General features: G+C 34.7%; 1 protein-coding gene and 1 pseudogene across 12 annotated transcripts in view; both read right to left on the bottom strand.

The window, feature by feature from the left end:
- The window catches only part of RIMS2 (regulating synaptic membrane exocytosis 2), a 775110-nt gene that overhangs the window by 483619 nt on the left and 272370 nt on the right, over positions 1 to 19121 (bottom strand). For all 12 annotated transcript variants that reach the window (XM_031935886.1, XM_031935888.1, XM_031935883.1 and 9 more), the window contains one exon: positions 15509 to 15819. In XM_031935886.1, coding sequence (XP_031791746.1) covers positions 15509 to 15819 — 311 coding nt within the window. The remainder of the gene's footprint in view (positions 1 to 15508; positions 15820 to 19121) is intronic.
- On the bottom strand, positions 13072 to 13812 carry LOC111549519 (annotated as a pseudogene).

Below are 19121 nucleotides of genomic sequence, written 5' to 3'. Positions count from 1 at the left end.
ATGTCATACAATTGCAAAGCAGTGAATTCTGTCAACAACCAGGGAATTTTGAAGAGGACCCTGAGCATGAGATGAGATTTCAGCCTCAGGAAACACCTTGATTTCAGCCTCCTGAGATCCTAAGCAGAAGACCCAGCTAAGCTAAATTGTACTCTAATCTTGACCTACACAAACTGAAATTAAAAAGTATGTTTTTATAATCCTCTAAGTGTGTGGTCATTCATTATATAGATACAGAAAACGAACATACAGTCCATTCCACAAAGAGTTATTTTCTATAATGTAAATGGAGATGCTAAAAATCCATGGAAATAAAAACCAAAAACTCAATGGAAAAATGGAAGAAGATATAAACAGAGTTTTAAAAGAAAAAACTATTCTTAAACATATGCAGAAATGCTCAGTTTGACGCACTTATGATAAAAAAAGAAAAATTAGAAACATAATGCAGTATCATTTTTCATCTATTGCACTGGTAAAGATCAAAAGTTGTATAATATTGTGTTGGCTAATGAATTAGAAAGTAAAACCCTAATACCTATTGATAGAAGTATAACTTTGTGTATCCTTTCTAGTGGGCAATATCGCAATGACTACAAAAATTTAAACTGCATACATTCTTTAACCAAGAGATTGTACTTCTAGGAATTTTCGTTTATCTTACAGATTTACTATTATGCAAAACTATAAGTACACACACACACACACACACACACACACACGGGATTTATGTATCATGATAGCATTTATAATAGAAAAAAATGTGGTTAATCTAACTGTCCATTATTACAGACTAAATAAATATGACACATCCACTAAAATTTATGAAGAAGAACACTCTATCCACTGGTAAAGAAAGATTTCCAACATATGTTGCTAAATTAAAAAAGAAAGATAAGGAAATACTATATATAGTATGATATCACTTCAAAGAAATAGATATATATAGTGTACATACATATTCTTATATTTGCAGAGGATGTCTATAAAAATACACACTCAAACAAAAATAGTAACAGTGTTAGAGAAAAAGAAAACAGAAACTGAGCAGCTGGAGTATGCAGTAAATATACAGAATAGGGGAGATAAGGCCAGGTGTGGTGGCTCACACTTTTAATCCAAGCTCTTTGGGAGGCCGAGACAGGCAGAGCACTGGAGGTCAGGAGTTCGATAGCAGCCTGACCAACATGGTGAAACCCTGTCTCTACTAAAAATACAAAAATTAGCCAGGCATGGTGGTACACACCTGTAATCCCAATTACTTGGGAGGCTGAGGCAGGAGAATCACTTGAACCTGGGAGGCAGAGGTTGCAGTGAGCCGAGATCACGACATTATACTCTAGCCTGGTTGACAAAAGTGAAACTCTGTCTCAAACAAACAAACAAACAATAGCAGAGATAATATACAGAAGAAATAAACCTTGAAACATGAGAAAATTCTTCTCCAAGAACTGAGAAGTCTTAAAATTTACTCCAAAACACATTCACAGAGAACATGCAAATCAAAAAATTTGAGTAATTATGGAAACAAGATTTTAAACCATTTTTATAAATAAGCATAGTAACTTTTTCAAGTACCTATCAAAGCCATCTCTATAGCAACAATACTAAGTCATTTTGAACAAAATAACTTTTAACACTTGCTGATGAAAAAATAATTTTAACTTTACTAAAAATATATACTTTTGTTCCGGTTCCAAAATGACAAAGAACCAAGCTGGCTTCACTCCCTCCACTCCCACAGAAAATGAAAAACAAATATATGGCACCAATTTATCATCAGCAATATCCCAGAATTCAAACATGAGGAAGAGACAGTTCCCAGGGCCACAAAGAAGGGAAAAAACTCCAAGAAAACTGTAAGATATTTGATGCCTTTCCCCATAATCTGCCCACCATGAAGTGCGTGGAATACTTGCGCAACTCACAATTTCTATACTGAATCTCAGTCCTGGAAACTGTTCCTTAACTCAATCAAAGGAGATGCCAAATCAGAGGGGCTAGTCCACAGCACCATGCTACAGGAGGTATATTCCACAGATCCCCTGGGCATGAACCCCTGGCCAGCCTCCCAACACTGCCAGAATATCCCCTTTGGACTTTTCCCATTCAGGATGGGCAGCAACCCAATCATCTACTACAGCCAGGCAAACTTTGGCTTAAGGTACCATCCGACACCAAAAAGAAGGCAGCAACCTAGGAAAAAAAAAAAAAATCAACAGGTAAATTAAAAAGAATCTCTAAGAAAACAAGTCAAGTAAAAAACAAAACAAGCCAGACAGGGCAGATTGGAATAAATAATCTTTCAATGAAAAGACATAGAAAGACATGCACAAAAGCAATAGCAAACAGGAAACCATTATCTCTCCAAATGGACAAACCAAGGAACCAGTTATTGATGCCACTGAGAGAGTGATATGTGAGCTCTCGCACATATAAAAATAGCAGTTTTAAGGAAACTCAGTGATCTCCGAGTTAACACAGAAAAGCAATTCAGGTATTCATCTGAGAAATTTAACAAAGATATTAAAATAATTTTTTAAAAACAGAAATCTTGCAACTGAGAAATACATCAGCTGAACTGAAAAAAATCATTAGAGGCTCTCAAAAACAGAATGGATCAAGCAGAGGAAAGAATCGGAGAGCTCGAAGACAAGCATTTGAAAATATGGTAAGAGGAGAAAGAAGAAAAACAATGAAAAATAATAAAGATGATCTACATGAAATAGAAAATTATCAGAAAAGACCAAATCCAAGAATTATTTGTGTCTAAGAGGGAGTTGAACAAGAGCAACAGGTAAAAGCTTATTCAAAGAAATAATGTTGAAAATTTTCCAAAACTTGAGAAATATATAAATATCCAGGTAGAGGAAGGTCAGAGAATATCAAAGAGATTCAACCCAAATAATACTAACTCAAGTCATCTAATAATCAAATCCTCAAAGGTAAAGGATAAAGACAGGATCCTAAAAGCAGCTAGAGGAAAGAAGCAAGTAACATACAAAAGAACTCCAATTCATCTGATAATTTCAAGAGAAATTCATCTGATAATTTCAAGGGATGTAAATATCCCTTTACAAAAAAAAAAAAAAAAAACTTCAACAGAATATGAAAGGAACATATGCCAAAAGAATAAAGGCCACATATGACAAAACCACAGCTAATATCATACCGAATGGGGAAAAACTGTCTTTCCTCTAAGATCTGGAACAAGACAAGGATGCCTACTTTCACTACACTATGTTTAGTCAACATAATACTAGAAGTCCTAGCCGGGCGCGGTGGCTCAAGCCTGCAATCTCAGCACTTTGGGAGGCCGAGACGGATGGATCACGAGGTCAGGAGATCGAGATCATCCTGGCTAACAAGGTGAAACCCCGTCTCTACTAAAAAATACAAAAAAACTAGCCGGGCGATATGGCGGGCGCCTGTAGTCCCAGTTACTCGGGAGGCTGAGGCAGGAGAATGGCCTAAACCCGGGAGGCGGAGCTTGCAGTGAGCTGAGATCCGGCCACTGCACTCCAGCCTGGGCGACAGAGCGAGACTCCGTCTCAAAAAATAAAAATAAAAAATAAAATACTGGAAGTCCTGGCATATATATATATATATATATATATATATATAATATATAATGTGACATATATATAGAAAGGAATATTATTTGGCCCTAAAAAGAATGAAATCCTGTCATTTCCAGCAACATGGATGGAACTGGAGGTCACTATGTTAAGTGAAATAAGCCAAGCACAGAAGACCAAATATTACGTGTTCTCACTCATGTGGGAGCTACAAAAGTGGATCTCATGAAGATCTCTAGAAAGTAGACTGATGGTTACCAGAGGTCAGAAAGGGCAGAGGGAAGGAGCATAAGGAAGTTGATCGATGGATGCAAATATACAATTAGATAGAAATAAGACCTAGTGTTTGATAGATCAGTAGGATGATACTAGTTAACAATAATCAATTGTACATTTCAAAATAGCCAGAAGAGAATAATTTGAATGTTCCCAGCATAAAGATAAGATATTTAGGTAATGGATATCCCAACTACCTTGATTTGATCTTTACATATTATATGAATGTGTCAAAATATCCTATGTACCCCCAAAATATGTATATCTATTATATATCAATAAAAAATCAAAAATACATAAATAAAAATGTGCACTTTACATGTTACTTCATTTTTTTAGTTCCAACCTATGAAGTAACAAACTTTTTAAAAATGTCAAAGTCATGGCAAGTTTTGACATTTTTAAATGTCAGCAAAAAAAGATAACTTATATGCTACGATTGAGTTCAGAAGTTGTTACCCTTGTCTTTGTACCCAGTTTAGGAGGCATGAAACAAAATTCTATTTGTATCTTTTTAAGAGAGGATGATTTTTTTATGGTCCACAGATCAATTCTGATAACCAATGTCAGATCAAAATGCATACAGCCCATTTAAAAATACTTTCATATGCATGCCATTATGAAATCAAATGATGAAATATTTTAACAGCTTTCAAATGGCAGTTTGTATTTATTTTCTATCTATCAACCCTAATTAGCATAAAGCACTGTTCAACTATATGCTATCTTAGACCTCAACTGTATTTTCATCACAACATTTTGACTACTGAATCTCTCAGTCACCAAAACAAATAAAATAGCTTTTATTTAAGTTATCATATTAATTCCCAAGCAGGATGTATGATATATATGCCAATAATGTACTGATTTTCAATATGAAGACCAGTACAAAACTCCTTTCTTTCATTTATTCACAAATTTCTATTGATGACCATTTTTCATTCCACACAGAACAGCTGACCAGTGAAAACATTTTGGAAAGACACAAAAGAACAGATATACTGAAAAATAGAGGCAAGATATGGGGATACAGTTCATAGCATTTGAGTCCATTAACTAATTGTTTGTAAGGTCTATCTTCATTATTTTCCTGGGGTTCTGTCAGACACTCTAATATACTTATAATTCTTCCTTCTTTTTTCTTAAGCTTTTATACTTATCTATTCATTCAGTCTTTCAACAACTATTTAATGAACACTACTATGTATCAATTACTGTGTGAGGTGCTAGGAATACACTGAGGAAGAAGATACACATGACTGTTGCATAATGAAATTTGTTTAATTTGTTCAATTCTTCCCTTTCTTTTGTAGAGAAAATTTAAGTGTCTTAGTGTTGAAAAGCATTGGTTTTAAAATGCCTTTTAAAATGTCAACACTTACTAGTATAGTAAAGTTTTTCTGATAATGGAGCCAATGATTTACTTTTTGATTGCACACACACATATACACACAACTTGGAATTGAAATTGACTAAAATTAAAAAGAACAGTTGTCTAATCTAAAGGAAAAGTCATGCTTCACAGCTAACTTATAAAATACACTTTGCACATCTTTGTCATCGTTGGGTTTTATTAAAATAATTCTACTAACTTTTGAAATTGATGTTGCTTCTTCAACAGGTTTATATTTTTCTTTTTGCAAGGATGTATTCTGTGACTACTAGCCCCCTAGTGGATAGCAAATGTCAACAAAAAATTTGCATGTTACATATTCATCAGTAAAAACGCATTTTCATTTTTAGCATCTTGCTGCTGAAATATTTATTGCAAATTTTTAAAATTACCAAATAATAAAATACACAAATATTTATAAATTTACACTATACAATAAATGACAAACCCACTGCAGAAAAAAAATCCAGACTACCTTCTGTAAATTCTATGACAGGACTGTTCAGCCTCTATTTCCTACCCTAATTTATAATCTCCAACAACCTTATAGTCTCCCCTCTCAAATGCCAAAAAACGGATCATGACAAAACTGACCAATACATCAAAAGGCAAATGGCACAGCAATGTCAAATACTTCTACCACCACCACCAAAGATCTTTCTATCACACTTCGTTTTAGTAGTGGCACCTTGCATCCTGTCCTTTAAAAAGAAATGTTAGCTGTCTTGTATCTGAAAAGTTAGGGAAAAGATGGATTATTGCTGATATTTCAGTTGAGAACTCTTCACCACACATGCATCCCACACAGTATGAAATCATGGCAGAAGCAGTATGTAAGTACAAAATGGGGACCTTCCAAACTCACCCCAGCTTATTTTAATGCAACTCTTAATAAAATACTTCATATAAAATCCAGAACAAATGTCAATCTACGCAGAATGCCAGGACAGCATGTGTAAACTGGGACTGTCCTAGGCAAGCTGGCACATGTTGCAACTCTATTTATAGGTCACTTAAATGAAGGAAAGTTGACAATGGTTCAAGTTTAATTCAGTTCAAAATAGAAATAGAGATTCTTTTTTTCACCTAAAAATTGAAATAATTAAGTTATGTATTCCAAGAGAACTGACTTCTATGCAGTAAAACCAATTATTATACTATGTTAAACACCCTTTTTAAGGGAGATATTTTGTCTTTCAGAGCTCATATCATATTCTTGAAAATAAAAAAGTCTATTAAGCATTGGCCATATAAGAACAGATCATTATTTGTCTTCAAGTATATTAATCATCCTTTCAATAAAAGATAAAAATGCTACAGAAAAGACATCGGTCATGGTAAAGACATTTGTTAATTATTATAGTTTTCTCTCATTCAACATATGCACCAAGCATTTATTGAATGTGCATAAATTCATAGAAAGTGGCACGAAAGACATAGCCATTTTTGTTGCCTTTTTGTTTTACCTGTATTCTAAAAAGCATAAGAAGAAATATCTAGGAATAAAGGTTATGAGATCATTTGCTTCCAGGTTACTAGATCTTTTTTCACCTAAGAAAAACATTGATGATTTATTTTTTCTAGTTCCTTAGCTCTACAGTTTAACCTTTTTCTTAATCATACTTTTTTTCCTTTTACAAATTATTTCCCTTTACAACATTTTATCTTATTTCTCTCATGGTTATGCTATTTTTTCTTACCACATAGCACAGATGACCACTTCGAAAAAGAGTCATGACAATCATGGTCATGATTTCATGAAAGCAGACTACCCAGATAGTCCTTAAACCATATGTAATGCACACTTAGTAAATTCTAAATACAATTGATTGGTATTAGGTACACTATCAGCATTCTATAAATATAAGGATCTGAATCTACTGAAAAGATCCATTATTGAAACATTGATTATAAAGAAAATTTCATTAATTTAGACTCGATTTCACAATAAGTCTTAAACCTTTACTACTAATAAAATTTCAATGAAACCAGTGATTTTAAAATGTAGCAATTATGCACATAATTCTCCTTTAATTTTTTACTAAATATAATTTACATGCAATTAAAAATACACAGATCTTAAATGTCACTACTGTAATAGCCATTGACAAATACATCACCCAGTAATCCATATCCCTATGGAACATACAGAAGGTTTCCATCACCCCAGAAAGTTCCCTCAAGGAAAACATCGTTATGATTTCTTTTCTATAGATTTGTTTTATCTCTTCTTGACCTTCATATAAATGGAATCATATCATATGTACTCTTTTGTGTCTAGCTTCTTCCATTCATCACAATGATTTTGAGATTTATCCATGTTTCTGTGCATGTAAATAGTTCCCTCACTTCATTGATAAATAATACACTTATTTGAATATACTTGAATATACCACAGTTTGTTTATTCATTCTCCTGTTGATGGACATATGGGAAGTTTCCACTTTGGAAATTCTATGAATGAGACTGCTATAAACATTATCATACAAGTATTTTGTAGATATATTACTTCATCTCTCTTAATTAAATACCTAGGAGTAGAACTGCTGGGTCATTGGGAAAGTGTATATTTAATTTTATAAGAAACTGTCAAATACTTTTCTAATGTTTAGACCATTTATTTATTTATTTATTTATTTATTGAGACAGCATCTCACTCAGTCACCCAGGCTGGAGTGCAGTGGTGCAATCTCAGCTCAGTGCAACCTCTGCCTCCCGGGTTCAAGCAATTCTCGTGCCTCAACCTCCTGAGTAGCTGGGATTACAGGCATGTGCCACCGCGCCCAGCTAATTTTTGTATTTGTAGTAGAGACGGGGTTTCACCATATTGGCCAAGCTGGTCTCAAATTCTTCACCTCAAATGATCTCCCTGCCTCAGCCTCCCATGTTTATATCATTTTAATTGTTTTATACTTTCATTAGCAAGATGTTAGCAGTCAAATTCCTCTTAATTCTCACAAAAGGTAAGTGTTGTCAGAATTTTTGTTGTTTCAAATCGTAGCATTCCTAGTGGATATATCAAAATATCTCATTATAGTTTTTTGGGTTTTTTTTTTTTTTTTTTTTTTTGTCTTTTTTTTTAAGATGCAGTTTTGCTCTTGTCACCCAGGCTGGAGTGCAACGGCGCCATCTTGGCTCACCGCAACCACCACCTCCCGGATTCAAGTGATTCTCCTGCCTCAGCCTTCCTGAGCATAGCTGGGATTACAGGTATACACCACCACACCCGACTAACTTTGTATTTTTAGTAGAGATGGGGTTTCTCCATGTTGGTCAGGCTGGTCTTGAACTCCCAACCTCAGATGATCCACCCGCCTCTGCCTTCCAAAGTGCTGGGATTACAGGCGTGAGCCACCTCTCCCGGCACTTTATAGTCTTGATTTGTATTTCTCAAATAACTAAACACATAGGACACTTCTTGTACTTACTAGCAATTTATATTTTTTTATAAACAGCCTATTCCAATTTCTTATACTTTACGGTTATTTTAAGTTAATGAATTTTAAGAGTGCTTTATATACCTTTTTAAGCAATACGCATTTTAAGCAATAAGCAAATATTTTCTCTTGAAATTTCTTGAAATACAATGTGGTTATATAGTTTCTTAATAGTGTCTCAGTGAATAAAAGTTTTATTTTGATGAAGTCTAATTTGTTGCGGATTTTTTTTTTTCATTTTATAGAATTAGTGCTTTCTGTGTCTTGTCTAAGAAATTATTGACTACTCTAAAATCTGGAAGAAGTTCTCCTCTAATTCCTCCTACAAGCTTTACAGTTTTAGCCAAAACCAAGATCAAATAATATTATCCAATATTTTCTTCCAGAAGGTTTATACTTTTAGGTTTTACATGTATCTCTATGATCCACTTTCAGTTAATTTTATACAATAAAAAGAACTAGGCTTCAAACTTTTTTGCATATGGATATTCAGTTATTCCAGCACCATTTGTTGAAAACACTATCCTTTCTCTACTGAATTGCCTTTGCCTCTCTGTCAAAAATTACTTGTCTATACATGAATGGCTTTATATAAAGACTCTCCATTCTGTTTCACTGATCCATTTGTCTTTATGCCAATGCCACAATGTTTTGATTACTATAGACTTAAAATGTATTCAAATCAGGTAGTGTTAGGGCTCTAACTTTGTTCTTCGTAAAAGCTGTTTTGGTTATTTCAAACATTTCTATTTTAATTTTAGAATCTATCTATATATATAGATCAAATTGGGGAGAAATGATATCTTAACAATACTGAGTTGTATGATCCGTGAACAGTTTATCTTTCTATTTATGCGGACTTTCTTTTATTTCTTTCATCAGTGTTTCAGTGTTTTCAACACACAAACCTTGTGCATATTTTGTTAGATTTATATCTAAGTACTTCATTTTTTGGTGCTAGTATAAATTTATTTTGTATTTTTAATGGTCTTAAAATTTTTTTAAATTTCTATTTATAAGTGTTTCCTTGCTACTATTTAGAAATATAAACGGTTATCAGATATTGACTATATTCTACAGCCTTACTAAACTCACCAGTTCTAGTAACAATTTTATAGATCCCTTTAATGTTCTCTATAAATATTCATGTTCTCTGTGAATAAAGTGTTAGTTCTTTCTTTTCAATCTAGATGCCTTTTATTTTATTTTATTATGCCTATTGTATAAGAGTAAATCCAGGCACTATTATTCCATCTGTACTGGAAGCAGAAGTGTTAAGTACATATTTTGAATATTATTTTTATTTTTAAATAATCAATGTCACAGAGATATTTGGAAAGTCATAAGTATTAGATAACAAGGAAATGGTGATTACCAAACTGCTAAATACTCATCATGCTGAACCTACCTTAAAACTTTACAGTTTAGATCCAAGATAATTGTTTTATATTTTTATTACCCTTGGTATTTTCATTAAGAGTCATTATATAAGCAGTAAAATGTAGAAACAAATACTACACTGAAATTCAATAAATATCTGTTGAATGAATGAATTATAACAATGAATTATAATATGAACGAAGACAATCATGCATTAATTTGTCATACAACTACCAGTTATAGGAGAAAAAAACAGCGAAAGAGAATGCCTTCAAGTTTATCTCATGGCAGAGGAGCTTAAAATACAACACAATCAAGAATTTTAGAACTGGAAGTCTTCTCAGGATTTAGACTGTCTTTTCCCATCCCAGAGATGAGAAAACGGAGATACAGAGAAAAAAATAAACATCTAGAAATGATGACACTATGGGCCTAGGTTTTCTGACTTCTAGTTCTTTCTCATCTACCAAACAAACTATCCACATTTCTTACTTTTTAACTTCTCTAAATGTTGTAGAAACTGCTACATATTAAATAAATAGTAAAATTTTGCAAATAAAAAAACTTTCCTACATTTCACTTATTTTCAACTACGAAAATTATGAAGCATCCAACTATGAAATAATTTCAACTGTAAGAAATATCAACTAAATGTTTTTAAACAGTTTTACTTTAGTTTTCACTGTTTTTATTTTCCTAACCAGAAAAAAATCCAGTTTTAAAATGTATTTCACAAGTTATTTTGAAATAAAAACATACTTGAAACTCAAAAATATTTTGCATCTAAGTTGATAAAGAATTGCAATTTTATGAGTATATGTTAAGTAAGTATCTGCCTACTCAACGCTAAGGTCTAGGGCCAACTTGATATTCATTCATTCAATAAATACTAATGGCCTATCTGTAAAACACTGTACCAAAACCTGTGAGAGAAATAACAAGTCATTTAAAAAGGTCAAAACTACTGCATCACGTTACAGATCAAAGCTCCTTAAAAGAATAACATACTTTTCTGTCTCAAATATAGTTACAAGTCCATAGAGATTTAAATTAAGTTGAACTGAAGTTTCTCTTTCTGAAGCCACTGGTTTCTGAATGGTATTGAAAAAACAAATTACTAATGCTTTAAACTGGAATCATATTCCTAGCATTACCTCCACTTCCCTGTACAATTCAAATACTGCAAGAAAACCCATTCTGATAAGAAAGAAGAAAGAGAGAGAGAGAGAGAAGGATAGAAGCTGGGAGGCAGGGTGGGAGATAAAGGAACAAAAAAAATAGGTTTAATTGAAAAAATTTAAATGGTGACAAAAGAAAATGGGCAAAGGGAGAAATTTCTACAACACTAAGAGAACTGCTCTCTAGGGCAGGGACTGGCACAGTTTTTCTGTAAAAGATCAGAGAGCAAATATTTGCAGTTTTTTTTTTTTTTTTTTTTTTTTGGAGACAGAGTTTCACGCTTGTTGCCTGGACTGGAGTGCAGTGGCACGATCTTGGCTCACTGCAACCTCCAGCTTCCAGGTTCAAGCGATTCTGCCACCTCAGCCTCCCAAGTAGCTGGGATTATAGGCATATACCACCACATCCAGCTAATTTTTGTATTTTTAGTAAACATGGGGTTTCAAGATGTTGGCCAGGCTGGTCTCAAACCCCTGACTTCAGGTGATCCACCCTTCTCGGCCTCCCAAAGTGCTGGGATTACAGGCATGAGCCACTGCACCCGTCCTATATTTGCAGTTTTGAGGCCCATATGGTCTTTCACAACAACTGAACTGTGAAACTGTAGCTAAGAGCAGTCGTAGACAGTAAGTAAATGAACAGCAGTGGCTGCGTTCCAAAAGAACTTTGTTTACAAAAACCAAATGGCAAGTCAAATTTGGCCCAGGTTCATAGTTTGCTGACCCCTTGCTGTAGGGGAAAAAATTCAAAGGACTCAATACTGGCTACAGATAAATGTCTAATTAACTACTGTATAATCTGCATTTTAAAATAAAAGAAATACTCTTTAAAGTGTTTCCCAAATAAACATTTATGTAAATTATAATGAGTTCCATTTTCTAGGCATAACTACCAAATCTGATATTAAACTCTAACTTCTTTCCTGACTAAAAGTAATTTTTGTGAACAAAAGGAGCTATTGGTTGGGCATTTATAAGGTTTGGAAAGAAGATATACAGTATGCTTTGAGTCATTTAGCATGAATTTATTAGTAATAGCAGCCAAAGCACCAGGCAAAAGAGAAAAGACTAAAAGGAACTACAACCTGTTGGCTCCCCACAATAAATCAATTTCAATTGTTTATTCAGGCCAGTACTTGTGAGTGAAAGAGGCAATAAGGAATATAAAATTTTTATTTGTTCTCATTACCGCCTTCTTCTAAGATTACAGATAGGCAACCGGGCGCAGTGGCTCATGCCTGTAATCCCAACACTTTGGGAGGCCGAGGTGGGTGGATCATCTGAGGTCAGGAGTATGAGACCAGCCTGGTCAACATGGTGAAACCCCTTCTCTACTAAAAACACAAAGAAATTAGCCGGGCATGGTGGCGAGTGCCTGTAATCCCAGCTACTTGGGAGGTTGAGGCAGGAGAATCGCTTGAACCCAGGAAGCGGAGGTTGCACTGAGCTGACATCATGCTACTGCACTCCAGCCTGAGCAACAACGAGACTTCTGTCTCAAAACAAAACAAAACAAAACAAAACAAAAAACACAAAGATTACAGATAGGCTTTACCTTGTCTATAATGATGAATTAATTACTCATAAATTTATTGCATTTATTTTTAACATGCGTAACTTCCTGATGAAATGCATTCCAAAACTTAATATTCTATTATGTGACCTAGTGTTTTAGTATTTCGTTGTATTGTTCCTAAACCTGCCTCTCTAAGCTCCACAAAAAGCTATCTCATGTGGTTAATTTTTAAACAAATGGAGTCTATATTCTTATTTTCCATTTTTTTTTTTTTTTTTGAGTCTGATCTTATCGATGTGTTACTCAAAAAATCTTATGTCTGACTGGATTCAGATTTAGAAGTAGAGGCTCGCAGAGAGGAAAGTCTGACTTTCTTGGCAATTTGTTCCTGGCGCTTCTGTTTAGCCTCCTTCATTCTCTTGGCTGAAAGTTAAGCATATTCTGCAGCCTCTTCCTAATTTTCTTAGTATGTTGCTTCTCAGGCAATATGCCGCCATTTGTGCTGCAGGACATGTGGAGTAACAAGACGCTGAATCTTGGGTGCTTTGGTCCTAGGTTTCTTACCTTCTTTGTTTAAAGGCTTTCTTACAACATACTGGCGGACATCATCTTCTTTAGAGAGATTGAAAAGTTTGAGGATTCTGCTAGCTCTTTTGGGCCCCAGGCAACAAGGCACCATAGTATCAGTCAATCCAGGAATATACTTTTCTCCTTTTTTAACAATAACCAAGTTAGAACGCTCCAGTTGGCATCCACAATGCAACCACAAACTGATTTTCTCTTTCTTTCTCCAGTTCTTCTTGGTCTGTAACAGGAATGCCCCTTACTCATTAGCAGGTGGACACAGCCATGAATCAAGACACCCCGCTTCATGGGGAATCATTGTTTGTCATTACCACCACTGATTAGGACCACATAACCCTTCCATTCTTCAACCAGAGCATCAGCAGCAACTTCTGTGGCCATATGCTTCTCATAAAAAGTGCAGTTTGTGTTTATTGTCCACTTCAATGAGTTTCTGGCAGCCAGTGGCTGGGAAGATGTCCAGTTTCATCTTGAAGCAGGTGAATGCCTCCGAGGTGCCATGAAAAAGAGCTCATTATCCATTTTATTTAGTCATTCATTCACTCATTTTTAAAAAATCCTATCTCCATTGGTTATCTATTTTTTTCATATACCTTGACCATTATAACTGCCATTTGGGGAACTTTCTTGATCTCTGAAGTCATTGTGTAGCAGATACTACCAGCAACCCAACCATATTGCCTCATAATTCACCATTCCCTACATAGTAATATCGGCTTACTATCAGTGTCTGTTACACTCTGCCTGAGCGCTTTCTCTTGCCAGTGAGTTTCAGAGAGTTAACAATTCCCAGGATCAGCCCTGGACCAACAACAAAGGAGAGTTGATAAATAAATACTCCAACTTTCTTGTCCTCTATATAGGAAAACTCTGAGGTCTTTCTACCCAGTCTCCCAGAAGAAGTCTCCACAAGATTAAGATGACTGTTTTCCCCAAAGATAGGATTACATATACTGTTCCCTTCTGGTGCAGTCATTGTTTTCTTTTTCTCTTAAGATCCAGCAACGTATTGGAGTGGTGACTTTGGGCACCATCTAAAATGACTCCCAGTGGTCTTACTTGTTAGAACTGATACCTGAGAACCCACCATACTACATATACAATTTGTTTCTGCAGAAATGCATGACTTTGTACTTATTCACCACAGAAATAAATGTACCTGCTACTTCTGGGCAACAGAAATAGTATAAACCAAATTTAAATTTATCTTCATTCAAACAGAAAAATAAGGTATAGAAAAATAGGCCGAGCATGGTGGCTCACACCTGTAATCCCAGGTCTTTGGGACACCGAGGTGGGCAGATCACAAGGTCATGAGATTGAGACCATCCTGGCCAACATGGTGAAACCCTGCCTCTATAAAGTACAAACAATTAGCCAAGCATGGTGGTGCACACCTGTAGTCCCAGCTACTTGGGAGGCTGAGGCAGGGGAATCACTTGAACCTAGGAGGCAGAGATTGCAGTGAGCCAAGATCGTGCCACTGCACTCCACCCTGACAACAGTGTAAGACTCCATTTCAAGAAAATAAATAAATAAATAAGGAAGAAAAAGAATCTTCCCATCAAAATCCTTTATTCTCCTTCCAAAGGTAGGAAATATAAGAGCCCTATGTACTATTTTAAGTATCACACTTTGAACACGGAGAAGCCCATAGAACTGAGCCAAAATAGTTACAACAGAGTTAGACCCAAGTATATGTTGGGTCTGCATATACTTGCTTGAAAAACCACATCATCCTTCAGCCCAGGATAGAACCTTTGGAGATATTGTTAACCTTTCCCATTATCTTAACTCCCACTTCCAACTAGTCCCATCAATCCAACTTCTATAAAGTGTCTTATAGCCATCTCTTCTTCATTCCCATTAGTCCAATGCCAGTCTGTCTTTCCTATGACAAAAACTTCTAAGTTCCCTGTTTTATTTCACTTCTTTATTCTGGAAAATCTATCTGATAACCTAACACTCCCACATCCCATCTAAGATAGTTCAAACCTATGATAGGTCAAGTCCTGAACATCACATACAGTATTTATGTAAAACATACGAATGTTTACATTACTTAGACAACTCACCGTTCCCTAAACATTTCATGTATTGTCATCTCTGTTTGGAATGAAGACTAAAAGTAAAACATTTGCCTAAAGATTAAACAAAATGTTTACCTGTCTGAAGCTATGTCACTGGCAATGTGATGCTTCACGCCTGACCCATTTTTAATAGAATCCTGTCTTGTGAGCCCATGAGATCGACTTTTCTCCACTGCAGGTACAGATAGGTCACCTGAGGGTCCTTGGAACTGGGTCTGCTCATGTAGTTTTGGTTTCTTCTCCTGAGGTGCCTCCTCATTTCTTAGCCCTCGAAGAACCTTTTGATCAGGTTGCTGTGGTGTATTAGTTCCACTATTATAAAACCATGCTCCTGATTTAGTGAGGATTTCTTGTTGTTTTCGGCACAAATTACATACCCACATAACCTGCACATGAAGACATAGGGGGGAAAAATTAGTGTTCCCAAAAGTTAAAAACAAACAAAAAGAGACAAAAATTCAAGCAAACAAAAAATTATATGGTTATCCTTCTGAAGTTAAAACATAATCCTAATTAACTGCTACTGTAAATTAAATAATACATACTTTTTTAATTTTTCTGAATAATTCTAATGAAATAGACAACATTTATTGACCACAGAGATAGCAAACTAGAGTCCCAAATTGATGATTGTTTGTACTATTTAATTAGTTTTATTTAAAATAGAGGCATTGTGTAACACACAGAAAATAGATTTTGAAGCTAGACAGTTGGGTTTAAATACCAACTCCAAAATTAGAAACTTTGCAACTTTCAACAAGGAACTGAACCTTCATATCTATAAAACTTAGTTTCCTTAATGATAAAATAGGGAAATAAAGATGATAATTTCCCTGTATTTTGAGGTTGAATATTAGAAATAATTTATTTAAAATATCTAGAATATTACTTGTTATAAAGAAAATTAGCTGTTAATATTAGGTTAACATTCTATCAGCAATTATATTATTCTTAAGGGGGCTTTTATTTTTTTCAAGTAGCACCTAATGGCTAAAATAAAGCTACAAGCTTTGTTGATCCTCTATTAAAAAACCTATTAATTGCTAATAATTTATAGTAATGCACTTGATGTTTTTATTGTGGCAAAAGACACAAAATAAAATTTGCCATTTTAACCATTTTTAATTGTATACCTCAGTAGCAGTAAGTATATTCACATTGTGAAACAGTTCTTCAAAACTTTTCTTGCAAAACTGAAACTCTACACCCCATTAAACAGCAACAGCCCTTTTCCTCTCCCCAAATCCCAGCACAACTATTCTATACTCAATTTTTCAACAGATATATTTTTCAGATTCCAGAAATCTAAACATATTGTAATTAATATCTCTGTGGCCAGAAAACCCTTCACCCTTTTCCGAAAAATCCTTTTCAATTAATCATTTAAAAAATCATATTATCATAAAATAAGCGTTCATAATTCAAGTATGTGAGTGCTAAATATTTTGTTTATGTCAAATACTTACTCTTACAGAGCTCTCCAGGTTGCTAAACATTTTCTCACATAAAATAAATTACAACAGTATAGATAATCACAGTAAAAGGTTCAACATGGTGTTTTCAACTGACACAAAAATGTTTCTGTAAAATACCACATAGACTTTTTACCTTATTGTCCATTATTCCAGTTCATAGTTTGTACAGATCTTATCACACAACATTGTACTTGCTCATTTTTATTATTTTTTTCTTTCATTGAATTGTATATACATTTCTTTTCGCCCCAATTAAATCTGAAGCTTATTGAAGGCAGGAACTACATCATCTACTAACATAATAAAACCTTATAAATTATGGAATGGTAAGATATAAATGTTTGCTAAGTTTAAGTTGTTTAAAATTCTTCTGGGGAAAATATGGTAATAATATATTTAATATTATTAGGCCAAGATGTATGTTCATTAATTTCCTAAAGAATTAGTCATAAATAATATCAATATATGTATGTATTTTATTTTTATAAGTATTTTGATGTGAAAACACCATTATTTCACTGAAATTAAAAAGAATATGCCTCATTGTTCAAATTTCTTTTGCTCTAATTGATTTGAATAGACATGAAATATATCTAACCGGTTCATCAACAGTCTCAAAAATCAAATCTGAGTCAGCATCTCAGTCTTTTGATGCCATCTTGTGACAAACGCAAGTACTGCAGATCTTTTAAAAAGTCATGCAAAACAGAACCACAAAATAATGCAAAAATAGATGAAGTTTGAATTTCAACTTTTCTATTTTAAACAAGTTGTTATTTATGCTTCAGTGATAATCTATTCTAGATTATTTTAAGATATAATTTATCTGAATTAGGTCACACTCAGAGTACTGAAGAAGAGCATCCTTCCGTGCCTGGTAATCAACAATGAAACAGAAATGAGAGCTTGTGAGACAGACAATTATCCAATCACTATCATCTGCAGAAACAGCATTTTGCTGCTTTGTAGCAGTTGAAAAATAAAATTTTTCACAAGGTAAGCAGGTTACTTAATGTATTTTAGAGCAGAGCTTCTCAAAGAATATCCCAGGGAGAATAGCATCAGTATCACCAGAAGTGCAAATTCCCAGGTCCCACCCCAGACTTACTGAATAGGAAACTCTGGGGCAGTGCCCAGTAATATTTTTCCCCAATTCCTCCAGGTAATTCTGCCAGATTCTTCTTTAAAGCCACTCAGTACATTGTAGGCTGATAAATAATAGCTCCTTTGGACAAATTCTCTATTTCTTATATTTCTGCTCCTTTTTTGGCTGTTTTCCAAGACAGTATTCAGGTGTTCTGCAAGGCTTATGCTGCTACACAACCTGCAGCTCATCGAATCCATAGTCTGATTCTTCTCAACTTAGACAGACTTGTACTTCTCAAAAAACCTAATCTCACTTCAGTTCCCACAGCACTGCCAACTTCTCTTAGTCCCTGAATGATCCTCTATTTCTCTATGGCACAAGCTGTCTACTCTGCAGCTTCTTCTGCTAAGTTATCTCATCCCTCACTATAGATGGGTGTCATGTCTGGGACATGTAGTTATGCTTATGCCACACTACAACAAAGGATAGTTCTGGAAGTCAAGTCTGCCCTTTTCTTGGCCTTTCTGAATCATGATGCACTGCCAAGTTCATTCTGAAGTACTTATGCCCCTGAAGGATGCTAGGGCATCCCAAAGGGTGATTCCCTTCCATGGATCTCAAATAATAATAAGAGTAAAGGTGTCCTTCAATTTAACCAAAATGCATCCTCATCCTGGGTCAAAGCCTGGAAAGAAGAGACTGGAACATACCTCTAATCATCTACTGACCTCACCTGTCTTCTTTCTCTTCCCCTACAATATAGAAGAATAGAAGAAGCAAGCTTTTCCTTGACTTTTCTTTTCTGTATACCTAATACTTTCCTCAAATACCCTCAGGCTTGAAGTAATGAGCTTCAATCTTCCCATTTCATCGATTTCATCCCTTAAGCCATCCATTGCCTTAATGGAAAAGGAGAAAAAACACGCCAGCTAACACGCCAGCTTACTGATAAAAGAATCTAAATAGGAAGGCAATTATAATATAATATATGCATTACACGTGTTTTGAACATTGTCAGCTATGTTCAGAGATTAATATTTGCCCAAGTACAAAGTACGGACCAGATACACCTCGAGAAAGAGAAGTCCTGGTAGCTTCTGGTTTCTGATAAAACGGCTGATTTCCC

The sequence above is a fragment of the Piliocolobus tephrosceles genome, chromosome 7 (assembly GCF_002776525.5).
Source record: "Piliocolobus tephrosceles isolate RC106 chromosome 7, ASM277652v3, whole genome shotgun sequence".
Classification (NCBI taxonomy): Eukaryota; Metazoa; Chordata; class Mammalia; order Primates; family Cercopithecidae; genus Piliocolobus; species Piliocolobus tephrosceles.
This window is presented reverse-complemented; position numbering and strand designations above follow the sequence as displayed.